General features: G+C 59.8%; 2 protein-coding genes across 2 annotated transcripts; one reads left to right on the forward strand and one right to left on the reverse strand.

Annotated features, from left to right (window-relative positions):
• Positions 1-441: 441 nt before the first annotated feature.
• LOC118632126 (dolichyl-diphosphooligosaccharide--protein glycosyltransferase subunit 4-like) lies at positions 442-1,991 on the forward strand. Its single transcript, XM_036264867.1, has 2 exons — positions 442-557; positions 1,988-1,991. Exons 1-2 carry the CDS (start codon positions 442-444, stop codon positions 1,989-1,991), a joined length of 120 nt encoding a protein of 39 aa, XP_036120760.1.
• Positions 1,992-5,418: 3,427 nt separating this feature from the next.
• On the reverse strand, positions 5,419-7,491 carry ADIRF (adipogenesis regulatory factor). Its single transcript, XM_036265522.1, has 3 exons — positions 7,364-7,491; positions 5,806-5,868; positions 5,419-5,617 (listed from the first exon to the last, which is right to left on the reverse strand). Exons 1-3 carry the CDS (start codon positions 7,422-7,424, stop codon positions 5,511-5,513), a joined length of 231 nt encoding a protein of 76 aa, XP_036121415.1. The 5' UTR covers positions 7,425-7,491; the 3' UTR covers positions 5,419-5,510.
• Positions 7,492-11,436: the final 3,945 nt, after the last annotated feature.

Below are 11,436 nucleotides of genomic sequence, written 5' to 3' on the forward strand. Positions count from 1 at the left end.
GGAAGGAATCATATTAGAGATACCTAGTATTTGGGAAACAATGCAGACGCGGAGACTGGGCTGAAGGAACTTCCTGCCCACAGTTGAGATTCCCAAAAAAGAAAGCCAAACAATGGAATAGATCAAATATTTTAAAATACAGTTAGGAAATGTTCCTGAGGCCTGGCCGGTGTGGCTCAGTGGACTGAGCGTCATCCTCCGGACTGAGAGGTCCTGGTTCGATTCCCAATCGAAGCACATGCCCAGGTTTCGGGCTCCATCTCCAGTAGGGGGCGTGCGGGAGGCAGCCAGTCGATGTGTCTCCCTCACATCCATGTTTCTCACTCTCTGTCCCTTCCTTTCTCTCTAAAACATCAGTAAACATATATTCAAAAGGAAAAGAAATGTTCCTGAGCCCCGCTAGGTCACAGACCGTGTCAGAGCCAAGCCGGGCTCACCAGGATGGTCACAGATGTGAAGCTCACCATCTGTGCCAACATGCTGGGCATGTCGCGCCTCCTGCTGGTCATTCTGCGTCACTATGTGGCCGTCACCAATCCCAAGAAGCAGGAACAAAGGTGGTGCTTTCTCTGCTGCAGGGCATCAGGACGTGGTCTGAGGCAATGGAAGGTGTGAGGGGCTCTCACATGTCCCTGCGTCCTTCTACCCATCACAACACACACCTGAGTTCTTCCAGACAACTTCGACTTCCTCAGAGCCGTCCTTACCTCTGTGGAACTAGAAACTGCCCTGAGTAGGGCCCAGTATGGGGGCTGCTTTCTTTTCCACTCTCCCCTCCCAATATAAAAACATAGACTTTCGTTGTGGTCCCCCACCAAACAGGAGTGTTCCTGAAATGCAAGAAACCTAGAATCAACACCGAAAGGGCAAATTGCGTACTAGGCAACACTAAGCCAGAACAATCATCATGGAGACAAATTCTAGAAAAAAAAAAAATCATTGTACTTTTTTTTCTTTATTGATTTTAGAGAGAGAGGAAGGGAGAGGGAGAGAGAGACAGAAACATCAATGAGAGAGAACATCGATTGGCTGCCTCCTGCCTGTCCTCCCCCATCCTCCCCCCCAGGAATCGGGTCCACAACCTGGGCATGTGCCCCGACCAGGAATCGAACCAGTGACCTCTTGGTGCATGGGTTGATGCTCAACCACTGAGCCACACCAGCTGGACAAAAAAATCATTGTACTTAAAAGACGAGGTAAGATGGCCAGCGAGAAAGATCAAGGCACGTGTTAGAGATTCAGAGACTGCTCCACCTCTGTGCCACAGGGCAGTGCAGGGCACCTACAAGACACTCAAGGGAGATGGTGTGATCTGTACATTTCAGACCCAGCCAAGGACACATCATAAAGGCTATAGACCAACAAGACCACACACTTAGGTCCGGCCGGTGAGGCTCAGTGGTTGAGTGTTGACCAATGTACCAGGAGGTCACCGGTTCAATTCCCAGTTAGGACACATGCCCAGGTTGTGGGCCCGATCCCCAGTGGGGGGCATGCAGGAAGCAGCCAATTGATGTTCTCTCTCATCAATGTTTCTATCTCTCTCTTCCTCTCATTTCCTCTCTCTCAGAAATCAATAAAGGAAAAAAAATGTAAAAAAAAAAAAAAAAAAGACCACACATTTAAGAACTCAAAGTTCACACACGCCCTTCTTTTTTTTTATTTTAACCTTTATTAAAATGGAAACTTCCTTGCACAGAATAGAAAACAATGGACACTCGTGAATACTTTACAATAACCCAAGGCGCCCAGCTATAACAATTATCAACTCAACCCCAGCTGTCTTCTCAGTTTGTTGCGGAACTCATGGGGTTCGCTGCTTGGGCTGTTCTATTCAAGAACGAGACCTGGTTGTCGCAAGATCGTTTTACTTGCAGCAAGTAGAAGAGACAGAATTTACAGCCAAAGCTCTGTCTCCCGGAAGGGAGGCACAGTCATTGCTTATAGACACCATTTGGTCAATTATGTGTTGATTTCTTCTTTGCAGTTGACTACTGTTTATTGGGTTGGGTTCCTGTCTAGCACATCCTGTTTGTAGCTGGTTTTCAAAATACAGTGCTACATTTTAACATTTAGCAGAAATAACATTTAGACTGCCCAGACCTTGATATCTTTGTCCTCTCTAACAAGTTCATCTGTAAATACTCCATTCTTTTTTTTAAATATGTTTTTATTAATTTTTTAGACAGAGAGTGATAGAAACATCAATGTGAGAGAGAACCATCTATCGGCCGCCTCCTGCACGCCCCCTACTGGGGACCGAGCCTGACACCTGGGCCTGTGCCCTGACCAGGAGTGGAACCAGGGCCTCTCAGTCCATGGGAAGACAATTTACTGAGGCACCTGGTCGGGCAAATGCTCCATTCCTGGGGGAATTTCCAGGGGAGGAACTCCAGCCTTAGCAGAAAGCATCTCGTGAAAGGGAGGGAGAGCTTTCAACACTGCTGCAGAGCGGAGATAGAACGGGTGTGGCTCGGAGTAGAGGAGTGGAATGTCAATGCTGCGTGTTTTCGTAAAGTAGAAATGAGACAACTAACCAAAAATAAGAGAGCCAGAGAGAGGAGAGACGGTAGGAAGTAGAAAATGTTGCCCTTGTCTCTTCTCTCGCGTAATTTGATGGGAATCAGAGCTGAGAAGTCGAGTGGAACCAAAAGGTAATGCTAGTGACTGTGTTTTGCCAGCTGGGGACCTGGAATTTGGAGAATTGGGAATTATTTGGGGAATGGGGAATGAAAGGATTCGTCTTTGGAGACTTGACTGAGACCCACCAGCTGTAGTGGACACAGTGTTCCCCTCCTCAGTCGGGCTGGGCTCAAGCAGCTTCCTGAACCTCATGGAGGCGGGCCTAGTCTCCTGCAGGCTCTCATGGGCTCCCCTGGCGCCGTGCCCACACGGGGCACAAGACAAATCCGACCTGGCCCTGCTCCTCAGGACTCAGTCCTGGGACACCGGCAGAGGCACTTGCATGGTGCCATGCGGAGAGCTGCAAGGAGAGGGGGTAGTAGGAAAGAACTGCACTGGAGAGATGGTGCCACTGTGAACCTGACCACCCGTGAGCTCACTGTCACCCAGTAGGGGAGCCAAAGGAGTCATTCCTGCATCTATTTAGCAGAGGCCACCAGAACACCAGTCTGGGCAGGGCATGCACCCATCAGTAGAAGAGACCTGGTTGCAGCCCCTTGGACAATCATCACAGGGATGCCCCCAGGAAAGTGACTGATCAGTGTCTGTGGAAGGGAAGTAGTGACTGACAGCGTAGGAATCACACAGTGGCTCGGACAGGGAGGAACTGCACCGCCTCACCCAGCCTGTGGCAGCTGCCGGGCTGATTTAGGGACTGAGTAAAGGAAACCCAGGACCCAGGTTCTTTCTATATTTCTGCTCTGCCCTGATCAGCAGGTGGCTTTTCCTTAGGCTTGTTCCTCCTGTGGGTACAAGTGGCTGCCACAGTTTTAACCATCATTTCCAGGCACAAAAATGCACAGTGGAGCCAATTGATTGATGTCTCTTCTCCAACCCCCTCTAAAATCAATAAAAACACATCCTCCGGTGAGGATAAAAATAAAATAAAATAAAACAAGCACAGTGGAAAAGGAGGGACTGCTTCTTCCTGTCTTTTTGAGAATGAAAAGCCTTTCCTAGAAGTGCCTGGCCCTCAGAACAGGATGGAGACAAGCTGTTGGGCGAACTGGGATTTCTGCAGGGGTCACGCACACCAGGAAAGAGGCCAGGGCTCCTCCAGGCCAGCCCCGCCCACCTCCCAGTGTGGCCCCAGGCGGTCTCTTCCCACCACTGAGTCCGCTCCTGGAGATGCTGGGAGCGCCCCCTAGACGGCCCCTGGTGTCTCTTGAAGGACCTTCCCTTTGGGCAGGAGCGAGCAGCCTTGGCCCGTTTTGCAGACTAGAGGAAACATTCTTTGGGGACAGCAACAAGGAACCACGCAAGTAAGTGGGCCGGCCCTAGAGTGAGGGTGGGAGGTGCTGAGAGTGAGGAGAACCCCGATGGGCATTTGGGAGAGATCTCAGATTGGAGAAGGGACCAGCTCCCAGGGCAGAGCATCACACAGGGCGTGGCGGGAGGGGAGGTGGATAGGCGCGGGGAGCTACACTGCCCCTGCCGGCGGGCGGTGGAAGGCCTCCTCGGAGCCCGCCCCCTGCCGGCGGGCGGTGGAAGGCCCCCTCGGAGCCCGCCCCCTGCCGGCGGGCCGTGGAAGGGGTCCTCGGAGCCCGCCCCCTGCCGGCGGGCCGTGGAAGGCCTCCTCGGAGCCCGCGCCCTGCCGGCGGGCCGCGGAAGGGGTCCTCGGAGCCCGCCCCCTGCCGGCGGGCCGCGGAAGGCCTCCTCGGAGCCCGCACCCTGCCGGCGGGCCGTGGAAGGGGTCCTCGGAGCCCGCACCCTGCCGGCGGGCCGCGGAAGGCCTCCTCGGAGCCTGCGTGCCCAGGAAGGACGACGCGTTTCTCTGTCTCCCCAGAACTGGGAGAGCCGTGTCTTCAGTGAACTGAGCAGCGTGACCGCACACCTGCTCCAGAAGCAGAGAGGTCGTCTGGTGGAGAGAATAACGTCTGCAGAGGCGTGGAGGTGGGCAGGGGTGGGGCAGGGGGACGGGCACCGTCCGCCGAGGGGGGCAGATGGTTCGCATGAAAGCGGCTGCTGGAGCCCGGCCGGGGCCGCACCCCGTGGCAACTGTGAGTCACCAGCAGCCGGGCGTGCCGGCGCTGGTGTCACGCACGTGGACACGTGCTGGGGTGGGAAGGAACTGGGTTGGCACGAACTCTACACCCGGGGGACCTGACACGAAAATGCACGCCTCCGTCGGGGCCAGCGGCACCCGCGAGCTCGCACACGGGCACACGGGCACACGGGCCGGCGCGCTCCTCGCCGCGGGCACGGCCCCGCGCGCAGGCCGCTCGCAGGGAGTGTCGTGGGCGGGGCTCCCCGCGGCCACGCCCCAAGCCCTCCACCGGGCCGGGCGGGGTTTTCGGGGTCCTCGCCCTGCGGTGACTCACCGCCCACTGAGCCGGCACACAAACCCCCCACGGGACGGGCGTGGGGAGCGAGGGCGAAGCACGGGAGTCGCACGGTTGTTCCTGAGGCCCGGCTGGAGCAGCTCCGCCTGCGCCCAGAGCTGAGCCCGCGGGATGTGGGGACGGAGCCCTCCTGGGCGGGACCGCGTTCCCGGAGCGGGGAGCAGGGGCGGCCTCGGTCCGAGCCGGGAGGGCACGTCCCGGGATGGGCTCGAACTTCGCTGCTAGGGAGAACCTGGGTAGCTCAGCCGAAGGGAAAGGATCCCGGAGCACTGGGCGTGTCCCCGAGCGCGGACTGCGGGACCCTGGGCGGGGGCGGGGTTTCTGGACCTGGGGCCTCTGCTGGCGTCGAGGGGCCGGGCCCAGCGTGGCGAGGAGACAGGAAGTGGATACAGGATAGGAACATGTGCTTTAATGAGGCGGCAGGTGAAGGGGGCAGCAGCTGCCCCAGCCCAGGGCCCGCGGGGGAGTTGCCCATGGCGCCCTTTCTCACTTCATAATGCCTAATTTTTTCCCAAACCCTGAGAAAGCCTCAGAGGCTTGGTTAGCGGTCTTGTCCACGGTGTCCTGGGTGGATTTAGCCACCTGGTCCAAGGCTGGGGAAGGAAAGGAGAGGGCAGGTGAGGGAGGCGGGGAACCATAGCCATGCAGGGTCAGCCTGGCCGGGCTCCTTCCCGGGAAGCAGTGTGGATGGGCAGAGGGGCTGCGGAGGAGAGGGGTGCTGGGCCTGCCCACCTCCTGCCCCCCTGCCCCCCTGCCCTCACGCCCTCTAGCCCCAGCAGACCTTTCTGCCCCGCTTCTGTTGCCTGGTCCACCACTTGCTGAGCTGCTGCTCCGGCTGCGGTCACTGGAACAAAGAGATTTGGCCCCGAGCCTCTGTTGAGGCTCCATGGACCATGGGGGCCTCACCACTGCCACCACCCTCCACCTGTTCTCTGGGATAGTTTGTCCGACAAGCCCTAAGGACAGATGCCATCGCGGTAAATAAAGTCCCTTGACCAAGGCCACCCAGCCAGTGAGGGGCACGAGCACTTTTCATGCCTCTGGGGTGTTCTTGCTTGTTTATGACTCTGGGCTCCTCCCCTCTGGCTTGCTTCCCACTCCCATCCTGGGATGGCTGAGAAAATGTCTGACAGGGAGGGAGGCAGGGCTGGGCAGGGCTGGGCAGGGCTGGGCAGGGCTGGGCAGGGCGGGTGGGAGATGGCATCTGGGCTCTGGCTGCTGCTGCTGGGCATGACCCCCTTGAACACCCCCCCATGCCCGAATTCCCTTCAGTGCACCCTTAGTGCTCCTGCCCCGGGGCCTCTACTTCCCCACCACCTCCTCTGCTGTGCCTCGCGCAGAGGGCACGCGGTGATGGTGCCAATGCCTCCAGGGGCAGGGAGCTTAAGGCAAAGTGCAGAAAGGAGGTACAGCTTCCACGGTTAGGCCGCCCCCTCTGGACCAGAGCTCATGCCCGTGGGGAGCAGTGTTTCCAGGGCCTTGCTCGGGTGGCCGGCGGCCGGTTCCTGGCCTCCAGAGAGCTGACTTGTCCTTGTTTTTGAACGAGACCCACACCCTGGGGTCTTGTCCGACACAGCAGGGACCACGGAGAAAGAGCGTTGGCACCCAGCTTACAGATAAAGTGAGGGTCAGAAGGAGGGGTCCTGTGGATAGAGGCTTCCCGCTGGCATTTCAGACTTGGGAGCAACTTTGTGGGGTTTCCCTGAGGCACTGGTGAAGGAGGGGGCTGGTTTGGGTCTGTTTACTGACGTGTACAGGATGGATTGGGGGCCGCAGTCCCAAGGGAAGGTGAGCCCAGAGGCCCTTTCACATGCCCTTCTCCCCATTACCCCCGCCCCCCCCCCGCCCCCAACTGCATAACTTTGGGTTAGAGAGGGAAATGGCTGGAGGTGGAGACTAAGGGGGGGGGGCTGCCCTGCTGGTTCAGTGCGCTGTGCTGAATACTTAACAGAAAGGAAACAAACAGCTCAGTGAGACCTGCTGCCCATCCCGTCTCGTCTTGTGCGCTGAGGCCCGGTGGGCAGAAGTCCGTCTCAGGGTGACAGAGTCCGCACCCTTTGGGACCTTCACCCTCCCTAAGGACGCGGGTGGGCTGCTTCCCCCCGGGGCAGCCTCCGCAGATCGCCCAAAGTGTCACCCTGCTCCCAACCCCTCCCAAGGATCCTCTCCGGTCTGGGTCTGGTTGGGGTGGCGTCCTGGCAACGCCCCACTTCCTAGGGGAGGGTCCGCTGAGCTCGGGCCTCCTGCCAACTCGGGCGCGAAGACCCGGGTTTCGGCCCCACCCCTCCCGGAGCGGCCGCCGAGCGCCCCTGTAACGCCCGGCCTGGCGCCGTCCTCACCCGCCTCCTGGGCAGCCCCTTCCACTTGCTGCTTCAGGTCTTGCAGGCTCTTGCCGGCCATGGCTGACTGGGTCTGCGAGGTCGTCAGGGGCAGTGAGAACGATGATTGATCCTGCTCCCAGCAGGGACTGTGATTTTTAAAAGGAGCCGCGGGGCGGCCCCGCCCCGGTGGGAGGGTGCGGCTGGGGCGCGGGCGGGTCCCAGCAGGGGCTGGAGGAGGGACCGCGCCCTGCTGCAGGCGCGCTGGCGGGAGCGCATCCTGGCCCCGGGCAGCCTTCCCTGGGGAGGCAGCCCCCAGCCGGGTCGGAGCAGGGGCTGGGAACTGCCGAGGGACTGGGTCAGGGGTCCAGAGAGGGCATGGGGGCGGGAGGGGCCGCACACACCTCCTGCACCCTCAGGGCCTGCTCCCTCCCTCACCAACCCACAGGAACCCCCCGACCCGTGCGTGGGGCCAGTGCCAAGTCAGAATCTCAGGAAATTAATAGTAATGTCTTGCTGAGCACTTGCCGTGTGCCAGGCGCTTATGGGGCGCTTTCGAGTCTCCGGGATAATGTTCACAACGTGCGAAACGGGTGCTGCTGCCAGTTGTTAGGGAGAAACTGAGGCGCAGTGAAGAATGCTGCTGGGCCACCGGCCAGCCGCCACCAGGACGGGGGACAAGGGGTGGAGAGAGGCGGTAAGCCCCCCCCCGCCCCGCCCAGGGTGAGTCATTGGCGTGTGCCCGTGGGGAAGGTCGGCGGGCGCAGGAAGGGGGGCTGGAGACTTGCGCGCGAGTGGCGGATCAGGACCAGGCCTCGCGCACTAAGGCGAAGGTCCGGGCCTGCAGGCGCTCGCACCGCCCACTCCCGAGTCCGCTGGGGGCCTGGAGGCCACCGCTGCACGCCCCGCCCAGTGTCTCCGCGGGGCGTCGCCCCTCTCCAGTGCGGGTCTCTGACGCCTCCTCTCCGGGCCTGTCTGCACCTGTCAGAGGCGGCCCTGTACTGAGGCTCCCGGAAGCCCACCCACTCAGGTCCACTCCGCTAGCCCACGCCCCGCCTGGAATGGGGGCGGCACAGGGAGGGGGGCGGAGACACTGGCGGTAAACTGGAAGGGTCAGCACCGGGTGTGGGGGAGATGGAAGCACCTGCACGCGTGTGCACGCGCACACACACACACACGGGATGGATCGATGGAGACGAGGTTAACCTGGGTAAGAGGAAGGGGCAGGCACTGAGATCAGGTGGGGAGAAGGGACACCAGGTGGCTGGCTGCCGCCCCGCTGCTGTGGGCCTGGACCCAGGGCACAAAGGCACCATCCGAGCAGCCTAACGGGGGATGGGGGACTCTGGACATCCATCCTGGTCACTGCGCCAGGCCTGCCAGCCCTTCTGACCCCCACCAGGAACACCAGTCCCTTTAGCCTAGAAGCCAGTTAGCGCCTGGCTAGCTGCTGAGGCTGTTTGGCTGAGGCCGGCAGAGGGCCTGGCCCCCCTGGGAGAACAGAGACAGCTGTGGGTGGGAGCAGAGCAGCAGGCCCTGGAGTTAGACTCTGCTGCCCTGCCCCATGGCAGGTCCTTTCCTGTCTCAGCCTCAGCTCGCTGCCCTTGACGGTGGGGCGCAGTGGCACTGTAAGGGTTAAAAGGGCTGAAAGATGCCCCAAACTCAGCCAGAGCCCTTCAACAGGGGGCAGGGTACCCCAAGAGCTTCTCCTCAAGGGGAGGGACAGGGGGAGGGCAGCTACTTCTGTAAAGAAGTCAAATGCAGCCCAGCAGAGCTGAGCGCACACTGGGGTTCAGAGGCGGAGTGCGCTGGGGTACTTTGGGGTGTGGTGTGTCTTCCTGGACTGCGGACGGGCCCTGAGTGTGTGTGTAGGGTTGGGGCAAGCAGCAGGGACCCTTGCAAGCTCCCTTGGCTGAGGCAGAGGGCACTGGGAACATGGTGCAACACTGTCCCAGAGGCCAGGTCCGGGTGTCCCTTCCCCCTGTCACCTGAGGGGCCCAGCTCCTCCTCACTTCCTCTTACAGCCCAAAGAGCTGTCTGGCACACCCAGGCCCCTCGCGCGTCCTCCTGGGCAGGCCCGGACCTGCTGATGTGCCTGTGCGTGGGCCCAGCCTGGGAGCTGGCGCACCCTTGACTGCCCCAGCCTCTTCAGGTGCTTCCGGGCCTGGAGTGTGGGGGGGCGGGCAGCCCCTGCTTTCTCTGCCTCAGCAGTGGATGGCACGGCCAGCAGGCTGGGAGACGACCCAGCTCGGCTGTGCTTGCTGGTTTCCAGCCCCCAGGGCTGCCCTTGACCCCTGCGCCCCTCCACCAAGGCAGGATGGGAAGGCAGTGTGGACTCCAGTTCGGACTCTGACACCCAGGGCTGAGGCCCTGAGCCCAACTGTCTGGGTGTCAAAAGGGCGGGACTCCTTGGTCTCTGCTCAGCCACCTCTGAGCGAGCTCCAGGGTACGCTGCCAACAGCACCTCATGCAGGACGCCGACCAGCCCCATCCCAGGGTATCTTAAAACCGGGGAGCGGAGGCATCTGCCATAGCTCACTGGAGCCCACCGTCAGGGTGACCAGAGCAGAACAGGGCATGTGATCGAGAAAACCACAGACCCAGGATGGTGTCATTGGTGCTAAAGTCCGTGACACCAAACCCAGATTTAATACGTGATTGAACTGCAGCTTCAGCCTCTCCCAGAAACAGTCTTAATCATCCAGTCTGGAATTTTCTGGTCAAGCACCATTAAGGTCGTCTGTCCTGCGGGCCTCTCCGCTCCCCCTCCCCGTAGAAAGAAGAGGCAAACCCTCCCGTTCTCTTCCTCCAACGATGTTCCTTCCTCCCCCACCCCCTAAATCCTCTTTTTTCCCTTTCGTCATAGCTCCCTTGCCTCACCTTCTTCCTTTAACTATCTTCCATCTGGGTCCGGCCGGTGTGGCTCAGTGGCTGAGCGTCGACCCTGCACCCAGAGGACGCCGGCTCGATTCCCGGGCAGGGCACACGCCCAGGCTGTGGGCCCGATCCCCAGTGGGGAGGCAGCCAATTGATGTTCTCTCTCATCAATGATAGCTCTCTCTCCTTCTCCCTCTCTCTCTAAAATCAATAAAGAAAAAATATATTTAAAAAATCTTTCATCCCTCAGAGCACCTTTCTAATTGCTAAAGGAGATGCTGCCCAGTTCATGAATCACTTAACAAAACCAGTGAGATCTTGGCTGAGTCTCACTCCTTAGCTGTGTGCCCTTGGGCAAGTTGTCTAACCTCTCTGTTCCTCAGTGCATTCTCGGCGACGCTGCATCAGACCAAGGATTTGTTCCCAGGAGTGAGGGAGTAAAGCACTCCGAACTGTCCAGCATCTGGGAGGGGCTCGGCACGTTCATTTCCACTGTGCTCTCCCAAGGCGGAGGCTCAGTCCCACACATCTGGGCTGCTGTGTGTGCTAAGGCTACGGACGGACGCCTTGGTGCAGGAAGGTGGGAGCTGGACGCTGGGTGGGGCTCGCTGGAGGAGCCCAGGGGTCCTGTCCTTCTCTGTGGGAAGGAGGATGGAAGACCCCTGGCTGTGGGTTTAGACTTCACATCTTTGAAAGTTACCATCTCCTCCAGAGAGGTGTGCCAGCTGACCCTTTCTCCGAAAGACTGTGGCCAAAAGCACATGGCAGGATGGCCCAGGGGCCCACAGTCACCTTCTGCTGTCAGGGGCCATCCCCAGAGGCTGCAGCTCCTACCTGAGGCATTGGGTCTCATGTGCCTGAGGACATCCCGTCCTGGGAGCCCAAAGCTGGCCACCCCTCCGGTTAGAAGGCAATGATGGATAGGCTGGGGTGAGAGGGGTCCCCTAAAGGCAGTGCCTGCTCTCAGCAGGCTCCAGAAATGCCCGCTTGTCCCTAGGGCCCCGGTCCCAGCCCGACAGGCTGGCCCGGCTGTTTCTGGGAGGCCCGGGGGCGTCGTGGTGCCTGAGGGGCGCGCAGAGAAAGCAGGGGAGCAGGGCCGGGTTAGGACTTGAGTTTTATCTGAAATCATTGAGAAGAAAGATCCACAGCAGCACCTGTGGTCAGAGGCCCGAGGCCGGGAGGGGACGGGGCAGCACGCTGCAGCGGGGTGGCCATGG

The sequence above is a fragment of the Molossus molossus genome, unplaced genomic scaffold (assembly GCF_014108415.1).
Source record: "Molossus molossus isolate mMolMol1 unplaced genomic scaffold, mMolMol1.p scaffold_m16_p_17, whole genome shotgun sequence".
Classification (NCBI taxonomy): domain Eukaryota; kingdom Metazoa; phylum Chordata; class Mammalia; order Chiroptera; family Molossidae; genus Molossus; species Molossus molossus.

Coding starts and splice junctions, on each gene's coding strand:
- LOC118632126 (XM_036264867.1), top strand. CDS start 442: ATGGTCACAGATGTGAAGCTCACCATCTGTGCCAACATGCTGGGCATG.
- ADIRF (XM_036265522.1), bottom strand. CDS start 7,424: ATGGCCGGCAAGAGCCTGCAAGACCTGAAGCAGCAAGTGGAAGGGGCT. Junction 5,869..7,363: donor AGGGGCTGCCCAGGAGGCGG/GTGAGGACGGCG, acceptor TCTTTGTTCCAG/TGACCGCAGCCGGAGCAGCA. Junction 5,618..5,805: donor AACAGAAGCGGGGCAGAAAG/GTCTGCTGGGGC, acceptor TTCCTTCCCCAG/CCTTGGACCAGGTGGCTAAA.